The 17,611-nt window shown below is 41.8% G+C and overlaps 1 protein-coding gene across 4 annotated transcripts in view; it reads right to left on the reverse strand.

The window, feature by feature from the left end:
* The window catches only part of grik1a (glutamate receptor, ionotropic, kainate 1a), a 36,832-nt gene extending 20,658 nt beyond the window's left edge, over positions 1-16,174 (reverse strand). For 3 of the 4 annotated variants that reach the window (XM_086176975.1, XM_086176976.1, XM_086176974.1), the window contains exons 1-5: positions 15,902-16,128; positions 2,783-2,950; positions 2,017-2,274; positions 1,172-1,353; positions 829-882 (exon numbers count right to left, since the gene is read on the reverse strand). In XM_086176975.1, coding sequence (XP_086033101.1) covers positions 829-882; positions 1,172-1,353; positions 2,017-2,274; positions 2,783-2,950; positions 15,902-15,983 — 744 coding nt within the window. In that variant the 5' untranslated portion in view covers positions 15,984-16,128. Of the gene's footprint in view, positions 1-828; positions 883-1,171; positions 1,354-2,016; positions 2,275-2,782; positions 2,951-15,901 lie in introns of all 4 variants that reach the window. The other variant, XM_086176977.1, reaches the window with a different exon arrangement.
* Positions 16,175-17,611: the final 1,437 nt, after the last annotated feature.

Genomic DNA, 17,611 nt, shown 5'->3' on the forward strand with positions numbered 1-17,611 from the left:
CACAATGTGTCTGAATCCTGATTCAGAAATGAATAGAATTAAAAATAATATAATGTATGAGAGATATGCAACCTGCTGTTTTCGAATTAAAATGTGCTTTTTTTTTTTTTTTTTTTCCAAATATAACCAAATCATAATTTAGGTGTTCACGATTCATAATCTTCTCACATATGTTTGCTTGGTGATGCAGTGGAAATAAAAATACTGCTTCTTTTCCACGACATCGCTGCAGAATTCCTCTGAAATACAATGGATTTCCTTGCCATGCTCGATTCTTTGTTCAGCTAATTCACAACTGAGGCCATATTCGCCGTCGGCACGGTGGCACAGCGGTTTGCGTTTCACAGCAAGAAGGTCCGCGGCTGGATACCGACAGGGGGCCTTCGTGTGGGGTTTCGCACGTTCTCTTATGGGTTTAGGATTTTCCGGTTTCTTCCCACAGTCTCAAAACAACCAATAGGCACATCGGACACACTAAGATGTGCGAATGAGTGAGTGAATGGTTGTTTGTCTTAATACGTGCTCCTGTGATCGACCGGGCAGCCGGTCTCATCCGATGACAGTATTCCCGTAAAACTGAGAGTAGGATAAGCACGATGGATATCAAGAAGGTAATATTTGCATCGGTGCATAAGATTTGAGGAGGAGTTCAAAGAGTTCTGTGCAGTTTGACAATGAAACAATAAACATTTATCAAAGAGGACTGCGCAAATATTTGCAGGGATTAGGCAAAGCAATGTCGAATCCTGCATAAACACAGTTTCAGTCTACCTGACGTCTCCAATTAAACACCCTCATTTGCACTCTGGGCATAATATTAGGACTCACCAACGTTGTAAAGAAGAAATGATAGTACTCCGTCATCATTCCCATGGATGAAAGCTGCGCAAATAAAAGAGGAAATAAAGGAATAAAGAAAACGCCAGTCAGTTATCGCTGATTCTAAATACGATGAGATCCTCAGTGCAACAACTGCAGTGTCACTTCTTTAATAACAAAATGATTTAACCAGCTATTTCTCTATTGCGTGGTCCGCATATACGCACGACACCAGGCGTATCTTTTATTTCTTACATTCGAAACCGGTGACACCAAAACACACATAAATTCAATACATGGAGGAAAAAAAATAATCAAGTAGGAAAAGGCCGTTATCGAAGTCTTCACAGACCTGCTTGAGGAGCTCTGCGGCCATGCGATAGGAACAGTCAAAGATAATAAAAAACTCCTTGTCTTTCTTCAATTCCTTCAGCAGCGGCCGAGCATCTTGGTTACCCGGGGTTAGCTGGCGGATCTTGATTTTCAAGTTTAATTTCGCCGGAGCCTTAATCAACTCCTGCATCCGCATTAGACCTGAAACATTCAGCGTTAAGACCTTTGGTCAACTTTTGGACAGTTTTGTTCTGCAAGAAAACCAAAAGAGTTGCATCCAGTAAACAACATGAAGACTGTCTGCCAAAGCTGATGGATGGCTTCTGGTTGACAAGATATATTCTTTCTTTAGCAGTCCATCAATAATCCTCAACCACTATATTTCCCCCGTAAACAATTCTGTGTACGAGCACAAGAGTATGTGACCATGCGGCCGTGGGTGTACAGGTGACATTTCAGAATCAAAAAAAAAAAAAAGAAAAAAATCTGATCAAACAAACTGAAAAATCTATAAACTATGACATTTCAGGTACTTCGTTGTCTCCGGCCTGTTTGTGTGTTTGTGCGTGTGTGTGTGTGTTTGTGTGTGTGTGGAGGGGCTGCACCTGAAGTCCTTTGTAATGCAGTCAGAGGGCAGAGACAATTACTCCCCACCTCTTGGGTTTGCTTGCTTTTCAGAAATGTGAATGTGACAAAAAGCCATTTTGGAACTAGTTGCATTTTTGACATTTAAACAGAAGATCAAGAGAAATTACTTTTCCATTTCTTTCAGTGTATTAAATATCTAACAGCAAAGGTATACAGTGGTCATTTCATGTTTTTAGATCTATTTTTTTCGCGGTTTAAGAACCCAGTGCGTCCTACCCGTGCTGTCCTCATAGACCACGGTCAGCTTCCTCCATTTGAAGAAGGTGACCACGTCCAGGATGGCCCTGGCGACGGCGGTGTATTCTGGATACAGGTTGATGAAGAAGGTATCTTTATTGTCCACCGACGGGTGTTTCCAGCGGGTCTGGATGTGAGGGACCTCCAGCGCGTTGCAGATGGACTGCACGGCGCTGACGGAGGAGCTGTGAGACGGGCCGAAGACGGCCACTACTCCGAGGGCGAGCTGGTCGCACACTGGAGGGAGAGTGAGATTCTTTAGCGTCGACCGCCGTTTCACAAAAGCTACCATCCCCGAATGCATGCCAGCTACGTGACGAAAGTTTGAGGTCTCTGACAAAATTCATGGAAATGTTTTGCACATCCATATTAATGCCTGTGCGGAATAACTCGGTCCTAAACTTGACTGATAAACAAGTCCTTTCAGTCGGTCGGTTTAGACGACTGAACTCAGCCTTATGAAAATATCAAAGCTTTGCAAATGATGCGAGTGTGGCATTAAGGGAAAGCGCCGCATCTCAGTTCATGGCTGGCCATGATAACATGGTATCTAAATCCACAGCTGAACTTTTCCACGTTAGAGATGGATTAACTTAACTTCAGATTTTTCTCCCAGCTGAAAAGACATACCAGGGTCAACAGTGTGCGGCACATCGGCGCCGCTATTTGCTTTCCTTTCAGAAGGTCTTTTCCATATGTTGTCATGTCCACAGCGACATGTCAGACTTTAGAAATGACTCCGTACCTCTCCTGGAAGCCTCGAAGCCATCAAACAGGTTGATCCTTTGTATGTCGTACGTGAGGGTGGTGTTGGGCATCAGGGTCTTGTTGCGGTTTATATTATTTACAGCGAACTTAAAAGCGAGCTCGTCCATGCTGACTAATTCGCTCTCACGGGTCTCGAAAATACCCCCTGCAAGTGGGATGAAGGAGGAGAAAAAAAAAAATTTGTTATCAACACGTTGCTTGTAGCAGCATGGGTGTCAACAGATCTTAATTTGGCTTTTTCCCCTCTGGAGTGTGCGTTGATTCTCTAAGAAACGGGCGTTTTGATTCCTTCCGCACAAACAAATGCAGAAACTCAAGCGGCAAACCTTTACTCGGTGCTTTCAGATGATAATATCGTGCATCCGTTTACAGAGCATGCAGCTGTACTACTGTGCACCCAACCCTTTCAAAACCACTCTGAATTCTGATTTATGCTAACCTGGACATAGAGATCCGACGGCAGCTAAAAGCATAATGTTTTGAATTATAGAAACAGCAGCAGATAAAATTTAGCAGAACATTTGCCGAAGCATTTTGAATTACTAACGGTTCCTCCAAAATTCTCTTCACACAATAGAAAAGTCTTTATCGTAGAGGCGGGTTTAAAAAGATGAATCCATCCGAATTCTACACACATATTCCTTCTCGGCCATGATTGTAATCGAACAAATAAAAAAACAAAAACTTAACACAAAATCAACTGCAACAGCAAACATCCGTGAGTGTCAAGCAAAATGACTTTGAAATACTTTCTTTGCATTCCAGTTCAGTTTCAAAGCCTTAAAAGAGCCCAGTGTGCATTTGATGGAGCGCCTGCAGTTTGCCTTTGCCACAATTCAAACAGGATTGTCATTTTCTATCAACTGAACTGAAAACGCCATTCTGGCGAGGTGAATCGCCTTCAAAAAGACTTATTCAGGAAGATCCTGCACAAAAAAAATGAAGAAATTCACATATACATGCAAAAGAAAAAAAAATATATATTATACACACACACACACACACACACACACACAAACACACACACACAAATACACAGTTCTTTGACAAGTTTAGGTTTACCTGAAAAAAATTATCTATTGTACACACACACACACACACACACACACACCACACACACTGCACTTTGACAAGTTTAGGTTTACCTAACTCAGTGTCAGCTGGGATTGGCTTAGTTTGCATGAACAAATAAACACATTTATCGATATAACGTATTATATACACAAGGAAATTGCCAGAAAAGACAGAAAAAAGTCAGCAACAGTAACAAAGCGCGTCACACGTGCGTGGATACACACTGCAGACGCGGTCCTTCAGTGTCGCAAGGGTGACACCATCTGCAAGTGCAGTATTGTCACATAGGCTCCACCCTCCAACTAGCGCTTCTCCAGACATCTTTTACTGTCAATAAAACAAATCCATAACGCTTTGAGGTACAACACATGTTAAAAAAGTGCCACTCTCCAATGTCATATTTACGGATTTGAAATTTATGCTATGAGGTAACTATACTGGAAGACTATTCCTGTTGGTACTTGAATGTATATCTAAGATGAACAAATTATACATTGGTTATTTTAATTCCAATAGGAGCAGAGGGATTGGTGATATGACAGAGCCACTCATATCAGTCAATCTGAATCTGCTTAGCAAGTTAAGGTTGCCATGGTGTTAAAAACTGCTTATCTGCTGATAGACACCTCTGGATTTTTGACCAATCGAAGTATCTTTTTTTCTTTTTTTTTTTTTGATGAACACATGAGAATAAATCATTCAATTTATGTAAAAGTATGGCAAAGAGGATGAGTTAAACAGATGTGAAGTGAAATCCCCATATCTGGATTAAGAGAGGCAGTAATATATTCAACAACTTTGTTTTGAAAATCAACCTGGTCGTCCTGATCGATTGGCGCTCACGGAACTGATGGTTAAAACTTAAATATAATTTCCCGTACACAGGTTGCCTGTTTAGAAACATACCTACTAGACCGTAAATGACTGACATTCCACTCACACATGAAAAACAGAAGAAATAAGTCAACACAACAAATATACACTTTTCCAGGAAGTATCTGTCTCATTTTGAGCAAAGCGATACAACTAAGATTTTTTTTTCCCATTAGCCGGAGGGGTAGCTTCGGATGATTTGTTTTATGTCACATTGCCCAATTAAACCTCCCCATTACCCAAGCTATGAATGCATTAGGTCCAAAATAAAAGGTACTATTTGCAGCTTTAATATTCTATGAGCGGGGAATTAATTGGGAATATCAGAAGATGCATGCAAATTAAAACGGGTATCAAAGATGTTAAAACGGACAGAAGTTGAGTTTTCTCAGAGGTATCGGGCAACCATTCCCACAAGCTCTCTCTTTTTATGGTGCGAGGGACTGGTGGAGACCAGCTCCACGACCAGCTGTCAGCGGGCTTTGAAGAAACAATGCCGCTCAGACAGACTTCGGAAATTGCCCTGAAACGTCACATCAACAGGCTGTCATCTGGGTGCAGGAGATGTGAAGTGTGGACTCAAAGGCAAGATGGGAAGTGGCGTAATTGCTCTCGCAGTGTGAAAGAACAGAAAATGGAAAACTCTGAGAGCATCTTGCCTCCTTTCAAAATGGACTTTTTCAAAGGAGAGTCAACCCGCATCAGTCGCAGCGGACCAGGACAAAAAAACAAAAACAAAACGCCGGGACTGGGTTGAGCCTTTTACATGATTCGTTGGTCCATATATTATCCAAAATTGGCTTGTTTATTTATTTTCTTTTTGTTTAAATGATTGGTATAAAGTGGTAGTGCCTTATTAAGCGTCATAAGAAGAAGAATGGAGGCGCTCTTTTTAGGCAGAGAAACATTTAATTCATTATTTCACAGCTTGGTTTTGAAATGACCCATAAAACAATTTTTGAATATTGATTATGAATTTAGCATTATATATCATAATAATATTATTATCAAACATTCACAGTTATCCAAAATGAATCCCTTCAAACAATTTTCCGAAATGACCAAAATGTCTAACTACCCCAATATTTCATAAAATAGAAACACAAAAATAATACATTAAATGTAGTATTTAAATTAAAACAATGGGTGGTAAATTTCCTTAAATTAGATAGAAAGAGTGTTTTCTCTGGAACCGTTCAGTCGAGTGCCTCTTGATATGGCTCGAAGCACTGCTGGTAACCGACATGAGTGCTATGTGACGGGTAAAATATAATAAATTGATACTTTGGATAGTAGTCGAAGCGAAGAAAAAAAAAAATATCCATCCATCCATCGTCTGCCGCTTATCCTGCACTCAGGGTCGCTGGAGGAAAAAAAATAATAATAATCAAAAAAAAATGGCAATGTCTTCTAATATAAAGCTGATTCAAGGGCCGGTAGTTTCATGTAATCGGACTATGTCAACACAGCCTCTTTGTAGGTTGTTTGGAAAAATTAAACAATCAGCCCCAGGAAATCCATGTTTGCTGCAAGTGAATGAAAATGGATGTTAAAAAAAAAATTACTAGCTCATGCAAAACTTCTGTATATCTCTATAGGACAGGGGTGGGCAATTTTTTGGCTGGCGGGCCACATTTCTTATTTCATTTTTATACTCAGGCCAACTGTAAATAGAACAAAATGAAAATTGCAATATAAATATTTAAATTTTTTGGCATTTTATTCCAACTTAATGATCATATAAATGCATCGACATTATTTTGTATATAATCATCCATACGAAAATAACAAAAGGAACAAATAAGGACTTTCAAAATTCAATATTTATTGAAAATACTTACATTTACATTTTTATAAAAAATACTTATAATACAAACACTCAAACAAAATAGTTTGTCCAGGTCTGCTTTAGGACATATGAATGGACGTCTATTTGTGCCTCTGCAGCCGACTGGCGACGGTTTGTAGTTTAAAACGTTAAAAGGTATTCGCTTTTATCCCCATAGACTGGATACGTCAGCAGGAATGAGTCGTATTCACAAGCCGCACCATTTCACACATACTAATTGAATATAAGCTTGTTTCTGTTTCTTGTTTTTACTCGATACTCCAAAATTAGAGGTTCAAACTCAGTTTGAGGTAAAACATTGAGTCAGCTAAGAAATCAAGAAATCTAAACGCACCAGCACATGGCTTAATTGACATTGGTGTGTAAGCTGGCCTTACGCTCAGCATTTTTATCCCGGTCTGACAACAGCATTTCGCCAGCTAACAAATATGTAGAGGACTTACAAGACGGCATCATTGCGGCGCCGAAGAAACAGCTGACTAACAGCAACGGTGCATTTACCTTTGAATGTGCGGACAGAAAATTTCTGCAGAATCGGTTATACTTGTGACATTTCACAATACATCCACAAGTGGGAGCTGACTAAGCAAATGCTTTGCGCACCTGAACGGGGCCGTGCATTATGCAAAGCGGCAGATAACCTGATGCTGTCCAACATCCAGGCGCAGTGTAAATACAACATTGATGAGTTCTTCTCTAATCTGGTTTGGTGACTGACAGAGGTGCAAACATAGTCAGGAGCCTCTGAACACAGTACTGCATACCAAGCTGGAAAGAGCTACTTTGGAAAAGATGTATCTAACATTATCAACTTTGTTAACCCAACTGCGTGCCACTTAAAGAAGAATACGGCTGCAGAGACTCGACAGAGCATCCTGCATGTGATGCCTGACGGTGTGAGGAGCAAGGAGAAGAAAGCAGTAACCAGAGCTCATCACGCAACGTTTCTGGCAAGATTCAAGGCCGTTCTGAAGGCCTTAGAGGATTCAAACCCTCCGAAAAATGTACCCGCCGTTCCTTTCGAGCTCTGAGTTGCTCAGATGGCAGTTGACAGTTGGACGTTGACGCCACTGCGCGAAAAAATGTCGCTACAGACTCAACTGACTCAATATTCCAATTGCATAATGATAACGGAAAGCTACCAAGGGACGCCTTCGGTCACAAATCTGAGGAACTGCCAAATGTCTGATTTATGGAATCATTCATTCATTGATTATCAATACCGTTTATCCTGCACTCAGGGTCGTATGTGTGCTGGAGCCTTTTACGCCACAGAAAGAAAGAAACATGCGACCAATCACGCGTCTCTGCAATTTAGGTTCTCCAATGAACCTCCAGCATGATTTTGGACGGTGGGAGGAAACTGGAGAACTTGGAGGAAACCCAAGCAGACATGAGGAGAACATGTTCATACTCTTTGCACTTTAAGCCGGTGATGCAATTTTAACACACACACCGGTTCTATTGACAATGTTTTTTATATTTTCAGGTCCTGGCGGTTTGGAGTTTTGGAGGTTTTTGCATACACAGGTTTGAGAAGATTGGACCCATGCAAGAATTCCAGGTCGCATTTTGTATTTAGAACATTTCTGTGAAATGATGACTTCTTTCATAAAATTCTCTCCCATTCTCTAAAAAGTTCAGGTGTTTTTTGTGAAATGCTCTGTTCCAAAACACTAAGTGTAAGGTATACATAATGTGTGGATAAAGGAAAAGACAAGCATCAATATGACAGCGAGAAACTATTCAATGCTTACGGAAAGAACTGGAATCAGAAACTTTGACTTCCTTTCATTGGGGCGTCACAAAAAAGGGTTCATAAGTGACCGACATACACTTGCTGGGTGGAACGGAGATGACGTGGTCAACAAGAGTGTGCACGGTCATGAACAGCCCCTAGTAACCATGACTTGTCAACACTGCAACGGACAGATGTCGTTGACTTGTTGGCATTTTGTGCCTCCGTTGTGATGATAAAGTGAAAATCCATTTCTTAGAAGTTAGACATTCACAGTATCAAGCCGCCAGAAAGCATGAAAGAAGAGTTGCCGAACAGAAGGACACGTAGTCCAGATTTTTCTAGCAAACTCTCAAAAGTAAAAGTGACTGTCGAACAATTTGTTTAAAATCAAGCAGGAGCTGTTGTTGAGTGCAGATCTCAGACAGTGTAGAAACTCAAAAGCCAATAAAACAAAATGGCATTTCCTCTGCTTTTACTGTGATTAGCAGACATATTACTGTCAAGAGAGGAGGACTGTAGCATATAAATGTGCATATGTGGTACATTAAAATGGTAAATGGTTTATCTGCCTGCTGAGGTGGGAGGAGAACATAAATAAGAGGAGGAACAAATGTTAAGCTCTGTGCCGAACACTCGAGCAGATCCAATCAATTTCTTCAACTACCCACCGGCTATAAATATTTATATGTTTACTTGGGTGAGATGAGTGCATTTGTGTGTGTGTGTGTGCAAAAGCTGACATTCTCAATGTCTAGCTATTTGATTTCAAATAATTGCCAGTTGCTTGACATTTGTCACGTGCAGTGGTTAGCTCTTCAGCCTCACTCCAAGAAGTGGGTTGGAGTCTCGCAAGAAGTATTTCAGTGTGGAGTTTGCATGTTCACCTCGTGTGCGTCTCCTGAAAATTACTTGTGAAAGGAAAATTACTGAAATACATAAATGTTAGCAGGGAAATTACCTGAATAAATGTAACAAAGGAGACGATAAGAAAGAGAATATAAAGTCTAACCTAAAATTGCAGGATAGAAATGAACATTTTAAAACATCACTTTATTATTTTTTTTATTTTACTTCATTAAATAACTTTCGAGAAGTTATTAATTACAATGAAAAGGCCGATTCAATGATGTTGTTAAGTATAGTGGGGTTTCCGTACTTGTCATCGTGCTATTATTAAACTCAGCTTACATTTGATGTGTTTTTTTTTTTTTTTTTTTATTCTGTGGAGATACCGTATACGTATTGATCCCGAAACACTAGTAAAATTCATTTTTCTCCATATTGCTAGGTGACAGTCCTGAATGTAAAAGCCCTTGTTTGACAACAGGGGATTGTTGTGCTCTCTGCAGAAGCAATGCAGTGACAGGCGGGAGGATCTGTATCTGGGAGCTGTGAAGGGGTCTCAGGTGTCAAACAGGTTGACGGATTGTTTTTTTTTTTTGTTTTTTTTTTCTGGCCTAGAAAACAAACAGGAAACGTTTCAATCCGAGCAAAAAACATCAACTGTAAACTTCCTTTAAAATAGACGGAAGCGCATCTATATGTGCAGCGCGGGAGCCGGCCATGCATTGAACATCTCGGTTTGTCAGAAAATGAACACCAGCTTACATTATCTTGATATGAATTCCATAAAAAGGTTTGTGCCTGCACGAATTCCATTCGACCGGTTCTGCCCGACGCAAAACGGGACAGATGTCACCGAATTAAAAAGCGAGAGAGACACAGAAAGGGAGAAAAATAAGGGGTCTCTGTTTTACCCGCCGTCATCGACTCAATCTGCACATCACAAGAGAACGGAGGATCAATGGGTATAAATGAGCAGCAGCGTTATTCATGCCGTCCCTCTTTCTCAAAAGCGAACGTTCATGTTTCTGTCAGCGTGATAAATGTCGGTCGTGCCGAGGCCCTCTGTTCCACCGAACACCTCTGTATATTTCTTTGTGAGAAGTGCATCCGCCTTCCAAAAACTACGGCCGTTTAACCGAGGGATACATTTGTTCTCCTAATGGCCGGTTATTAGAGAGAAAGAAAGTAATGAATACAATTAAACAGGTAGCCTTTTTAAAATGTAGCGCTGAGCTCCAGCCTAACTAACTCCATTTAACAGAAAGTGGCACCTCGGGCCAAACTTTCTCATCCTGCCATTTTTCTCCCTGACACGTACACAGTGATGCCGGTTGAGTATGCAAATTCAATTTTTTTTCCAGAGTTGTGTGAATTCCTGGGACTGGTGTTGTTCGAGCGGTGTGAGCTGAAATATCAAAGCTGAACACTTCGGTTTTTCAAATGGTCCTGAATATTAATGCGTGACCCAGAGCTAAACTCCAAATATGAAACCGTGGGCACATTCCGGACTCACGACCGGAGAAAATGAACAAATTCTATTAATTTTTAAAAACGGATCGAACCGGTCTGCAAGGATAATACAGGTGTTTAAAAGACGAATAAATTCAGAAAATATTTCGGTCCAGGTTTGTAGTGTTTGCTGTTGTTCGATGGGTATCTTTTCTGAAGAAAATGTAGAGTAAATCTGTCTGAGGCGGTCAAGGAGCAGCAGCTTTACATATAACTTAATATTCTGATTATATTAAACCCCACAATTGAATAACTGTGCTTTCTGTAAACACATTAGTCAAAATAAAGATGCCCCAACCCTTTCAACGTGCAATCACTTGTGCGCAGAAAGTGTTAAGCGATTTATAAGTCGATTTAGAAGTTAAATTGCCCCGTGTAAGCAATTTAAGTAAATTATTTCCCGGCAGTGGTTGCGTGCCATCTGTCTCTAGGTAAAGGCACACTCAGGGTTGTTATGAGCATTTATGAGTTAATTTTTGCAAAGAGCCTTTGAGCCAAAACGACTAAAGCTCCGAACATTATTGGATTATTGGATGCTGATATACATGTAAAAACAGTTGGTAGATCCAAAGGTCGGCGGTTCGATTCCCAGCTTCTCCCATTTGCATGTCAAAGAGTTCCTGGGGTAAGACATTGAACTGCTCCTGGTTAATGCCTTGTCATGGCAGCTCAGCATGTGTGTGTGTGTGTGTGTGAACGAGCTTGAAACTGCAAGGTGTGAAAGCACTAGATAAGTTGAGAACAATCTACAATGAAACCCTGATTGGACAACTGGGTGGAAAATGAATAAATATAAAGTCAATGGAAGAAAGAAAGCCTGCCGACGATATTCGGCACTAAATATTGGCTTAGACCCCACGGATAAAGAAAGAAAGATCACAAGTATGACAGTATAGGGCTAGACCAGGGGAGGGCAAACTACGGCCCGGGGGCCACATCCCGCCTGTTGGTCTTTTTAATCCGGCCCGCTGAAGATCGGTACGGAATTCATACTTGATGTGAACGATTGAATGATTGGATCGATAAATGTGGGAGCTCAAACAGGGCGTTATTTCATTCTTGGAGCTACTTGAGAACACTTGAGAATTTTCCTGAGCTGAATGGCGCAGATTAGCTTGTGGTTTAGCCTTTACTGTGGACACACTGACACACACGAACGACCGGGACGTGAAGCTACAAGGGAAAAACCGGTTTGTGCATGAAATGCGAGCAAACGTTAGAGCCTTCAAAACCAAGCTGGTTATATTTTCAAAGCAAATGTCAGACAACGTTCAGACAAATGTCGGACAAGTCTGATATGTCCTGTTAACAAATGCGTTTTGTTTTTATATGTGTCGTATCTTGGTGTGACCCGGCCCGTCTGTCAAATTCTAAAAGTCAATGCAGCCCCTGAGCCAAACAGTTGGCCCACCCCTGGGCTGGACTGTACCATGTGGACTTGATACTACATTTATTTGAAACTTTTTTCATTGATTGACTGTAATATTGTAGTTTTTCATGCATTTGCCTGTTTTCTATCATCCTCCCTGAGGCCAAACTGCTGGAAAGTGGACATGGCGTTCTCTCTTAGGTGCAAGCTGCTTGGGTCGGGGCCCTGTCTGCTAACCCGGCGTCTGACCTCTTTATCCACAAGCTGCCCACGGCTAAGGTTGGCTGGAAGGGATTGAGGCACGAGATTGAATATGATTAACAGACACAAACAAGATCTAGTCGGTTAAACGCTCAAAACGTTTCCGTACGTTTCCGTACGTTTCCATTGACTGATAATTGTCCAACCCTGCTACCTAAATTTAATGCTATAATGTTTTGAATCTTCAATCTTTGTAGTTACTGCTAACAGTTAGACAATTCATATTTCATTATATTTCTTCTTCTTCCTCCTTTTTACTATTATCTATTACTGTTATGTTTTTGTACTTGAAACTCTGGCACAACAATTTCCTTCGGGATTAATAAAGTTGTTCTCATCTCTCTCATCATCATCTCATATAAAAATGGAATCCCTCCATCAACTTTGAATGGCATCGGAATAAACGGAGAAGCAGGAAATTCACCATCGAAATCTGATTTTTATATGATTCATCCGTAGTAGCCTTGAAATTAGTGAGTCCCAATGCCGACCGGTGCGGTAACATCTACAGCGCAATATCGCCAACCGAGCAAAAATTCATCAATCACAATTCCATCAATTAAAGTTACGCCGAGGTAATGTGATAATGAAGCGATATCTTTGAAATTTGAAAATGACTCGCGTTATCTCTGGCACATTTTTCACGCCACGTTTGCCGGCAAAGGAAGAAATATCAGCCAATATCAGTCATAAAAATAAGATCTAGCGGGTTCCGGGTGCACAAGCCGTATATCCTGTGTACTTTTCCAGAAACGAAAAGTGATGCGTCACTACAGACTCGGAAAATATAACGCGCGTCGTGCATCGTTGTATTACTTGGGTGGAAAAAAAAAAGAAAAGTTCAGTTTGTGCGGCCGGCAGGAAGAATGTGCACTGCAGTCATTTACATTCCTGTGCACGCTCGTGAATGTTGTTTGTATTCAGATGCGTGCAAAATGCTCATCCAAACAGCCAGAGAGAAATGGATATTTGCATATCGGCATGTATATATAAGCATAATATTCAAAAAATATTGATAATTAAAAGCACATTCTATATGGGGTCTATATGGGGTCACCCTGGACAACATTTTTTTTTCTGTGGTTGTGTGTCTGGGAAGCGGCATCGGAGCCGGAGACAGAGTCATCTGGAGAGCTTGGCTCTGTGATTGGTCTCAGGATGGAGAACTTTGGGACCGCGGTGGAAAGGAGGAGGTTTAAGAAAGTGTGGTTCATCCCCTCCACCTCACAGCGGATAGACAGCGGAGCAGCTAATCCAGCAGACTGTTGCAGCTCCGCTGTCGAACAGAAAGATGCAGGAAATCTTTCCAACTCCACACAATAACTCACTCTGATCACTTACTTCACTCTGCCACTTTGCTCATCATTTATTCCTGTATGTTGGTAAATATGGAGAGACAATTTTTTTAGGTTTTATGACTTTTACACTTTTATTTATTCGTTTTTTTTTACTTATCACTGTCTTGTTTAAACAACGTCTAAACAATTTCCCACTCATGGGATCATTAAAATACCCTGTCATTCACATGTCTTGGAATTGAGGGTCTTCGGTGAACCTAACTTTGGATTGTGGGAGGAGCGCAAGAGTTTAAAAACAAATAGCTCATCAGGGCTCTGAGACATTCGGCAAATTTATTTATTTTTTAATCTGACTTTCCAAGCCTGAACAGAAATAATGACAGATACTCATATTGGGGGGAGAAAAAAAAAAGCCGGGGTCACCTGATGACTGTCATTTATCTATCTCTTTGCACACACACTAAAAGGCTCTTTTAATATATTACATTACATTGCATTTGGCAGACGCTTTTATCCAAAGCGACTTACAATAGAGGACAATATATGCAATATAAGTTACAATGTTTTCCCATTCTGATGGGTCAGTCGCTGTCTTCAGTTGCTCCTGATCATTACCTGATCGCGGAGCAGCGGCCAAAGTTAAAGGCGGGTGGCGGCGACTCCTAACTTCATTTCATTCACTCAATTAGATCCACAAATTAGTGTTCGATTCAGATCTGATTTACAGTCTAACAGCGAAACGCCGGAATAATGAACGCGGCCCGTATCGCTCACTAGCCTTTCTCTCGCCCGAACTAGGCTTGTTGAAGCTCTGTCGCTCCTCTTAACCCGGCGAAATGAGGCCCCGGGCAGCACAACCGCAAATGATTACATCGCCCGCGTTGCCTCACTGGGACATCCATCTCTGTGATGGCCGGGGTTCACCGTCGGTAAAGATCTCGGTGTGGGAGACCATTTGAATAAAAACGCCCCAAATAGACATTCAAAGCAGAGGACAATGAAAGATGGTATCAATAATCTGCGGCTTCTACCTGCCGGAGTTTCTGCTACTTTCATTTTTCACCACATAATTGCAGAGAACAGATAATCTCTCCTTTTAAAAACATCATGACTATTCTCGCGGTGACTGCCCGGAGGCAGCCGCAGAGATGTGTCATTTGAAAAAGTGCACACGCAGCGAGGGAATAAGAACGCCACTTCAGAAGTGTTCGTCAAGGCTCTTTCTGCCCGTTTATCATTATCTATTTTAAAGCCAATATATGTAAATGAGGCTTCGACCTCACGACAAGGTCTCTGGTTCGATTCCAACGGGGAGCCTTTTTGCGCGGAGTCTCCGTTTGCTCCCCTCGGCTGCACGGGTTCCTCCGGGTTCCACCGGGTTCCACCGGGTTCTCCGGTTTCCTCCAAAAACATGTAGGAGACCCGGAATTCCCCCGACGTGCGAATGAGAGGGTGAATGATTTTGTGTCTCTATATTTGCCCCTGTGATTGACAGGCGACGGCTCCAGGGTGAACGTTTTGCCCAGTGACAGCTTGGATACACTGAGATTTTTAATTTTCACAGTTCAACAAATGCCTTTTCTAGCAACCCTGAGTGCAGGATAAGCAGTTTAGAAAATGAATGAATGGATGAATGCTCATCGTCACTGGTCAGTTATTTAACTGCCTACCAATATCTTGCAATATCTTATACGTTCGGTCTCCCTGATTTGCCGTAGGTTTATTCCAGCCGCCACACATTTTTTTCCACTAAAACCTGGAATCAACATGTTGATAGCATAGACGAAAAATGAATTAATGGATGAAAATGCTGATAATAATGCGAACATTCTCAAATTATCAAGAACTCTCCACATGACAAAGCTTCCTGGATTATTTACAAGCAGTGAATCCTGCATGGACAAAGCCAGCTGCAAGGTTAACTTTTTTTCCCTTGTTTTCCTGTTTTTTAGGCAACAAATATCTCAAGCTCCACGCCGTCCATCCAGAAATTAAGAATATATCGACTTCCAAACGGGGAAGAACAGGGTTTCAAGTCCGGGAATCTTCTAGTTTTTCCCCTCCTACTAAACAATATGAGACGATTTGATGATAAATAACGAATCCCACAATCCTCCTTTACCTGACAGAAAAGGCGCGAATATGGAAGTAAATTACAAACGACAGGTCTTCGATAGAGATAAATGAAGAGAGGAAAAACTTAAAGATAAGAAGAAGTTTAGAAGAAGATAAAGAGTTAGTGTATCTAGACGTGCGTAACCAGCTGTTGCGCTCACCGATCCGGAGGACCTGCGCGGCGCCGACGCACAGCTGCGCCGCGACGAGGAACCAGGCGAGGGATCCGCTTCGCCCCGACATCCCGCTCCGGGCGACGGCCGCCGCCGTCAACGCAGCGACGGGAAGAGACGCCCGCCGGTCTGTCGCCCGGCGCCCTCGCCGTCCATCCCGGCGCGCAAAGCGAGTTTCCTCCCGCGGCCGCTGCGTCTTCGCTTCGAAGCGCCGAGGCGCGTCAAGGAAGCGACACAACGGATATCCGTCCAACTTCCGCGCATTCCATTAATCCGTTCAGGTTATTATTATTTCTTTTTTTGAGGGGGGGATTTCAAGCCAAAAAAGAAAATATGTGGAAAATATATACATGTGTGCACTTTAAAAAGGAAAGATCCGGCGGATGGTGCGCCTCCACACAGGCTGGAGCGGCGCGGAGTGAAGAAGAAGAAGAAGAAGAAGAGGAGGAGGAGGAGGAAGTGGAGGAGGAAGAGGAGGGGGAGGGTGCAGGTATCATTGACAAGCCGATCAGGATTAAATATAATTGACTTCCGGTTGGACTTTTCACAATAAAAACACGAATTTTGTTGAATATTTTTGAAAATATACCAGCTCTAGTTGAGGATAGCTCTGCACCAACTATGCTTGACAGCAAAGCAACTCTTCTCTTCCTTTTAAATAACGATTTAATGGGGTGATTATGATTATTATTTCTTTCTCTGTTGGGTTTCTATCGGTCGGACTGACCGATGGAGACCGAGGGGTCTAATCTTGTTTTATCTCCGGCTAGGTTTGCCTGTATTGGCTTTGGATTAAGGAGCAGATGGATTGGCAGCGGTTCTCCTGATGAGCGGAGAACGTAATCTTCAGGTTTCGGGGCAGATGTCAGATTATCTGCCGCCGCAGACGAGCAGGGTCTCTTATCGGACGGGGTCACTGAAAATTTCCCCTTCACTGTACATTTGACGGACATATTTTGAGCGTTACGTGAAGGCGTCTGTAGCATTTAGTACGTTTCCTGTAGAAAAAGAAGAGGAATAGAAACAAAAGTCAATCTGCGATTTGATTTGAAGTTCTTGGGCCGTTCCTTTTCATTATCAACTTCTCGCTGACATGTGACGTTTGGGGAATTCACCTTCTCAAGTACTTACTGGTGTCGGTTTCCTGGGAGAGAACCTGCGTCCCCGTCGGAAATGGCATTTGTTCACCAGAAAGTCTGTGAACCTTCTCAAGCCTGTCGGCTCGGCCTGGACCTCCGACCAACAGCCTGTCCGCAGACTGAATTTAGGCGGGAAATGACGGGGGAGGCTCCCGTGGCATCCCGCTTTACCCTCACCTGACATGCAGGCTGAGCAGAAATGGAAATTGTTGCATTATACTGCAATGAGCTACAATAAAACTGAAAATAGGCAAAATTGGAAGTTGCAAAATTGGTAACAATGAATAGTGAAAACTCCACAATATTGCAATTGGTGTTAATATCCATATTTCTCACTCTTGCAAAAATAAAAGTGGTTATTTTTGAATATTTTGCCATAATTATTTACGCAGTTGTAGTTTTGGTCAGTTTGTGTCCAATACATTACAAAACAAGGCCCTTAAACATTTTGAGAATAAATACCGGAAAAGTATCAGAAGGTGTATTCATTTTATGTGTGGTGAAATTCAGTTTGGAATAAGTGCTGTGTGGTTGAGACACATTGTGTGCAATGGTGTAA

The sequence above is a fragment of the Fistularia commersonii genome, chromosome 29 (assembly GCF_037954325.1).
Source record: "Fistularia commersonii isolate RoL2024-O1a breed Wild chromosome 29, RoL_Fcom_v1.0, whole genome shotgun sequence".
Taxonomy (NCBI): Eukaryota; Metazoa; Chordata; class Actinopteri; order Syngnathiformes; family Fistulariidae; genus Fistularia; species Fistularia commersonii.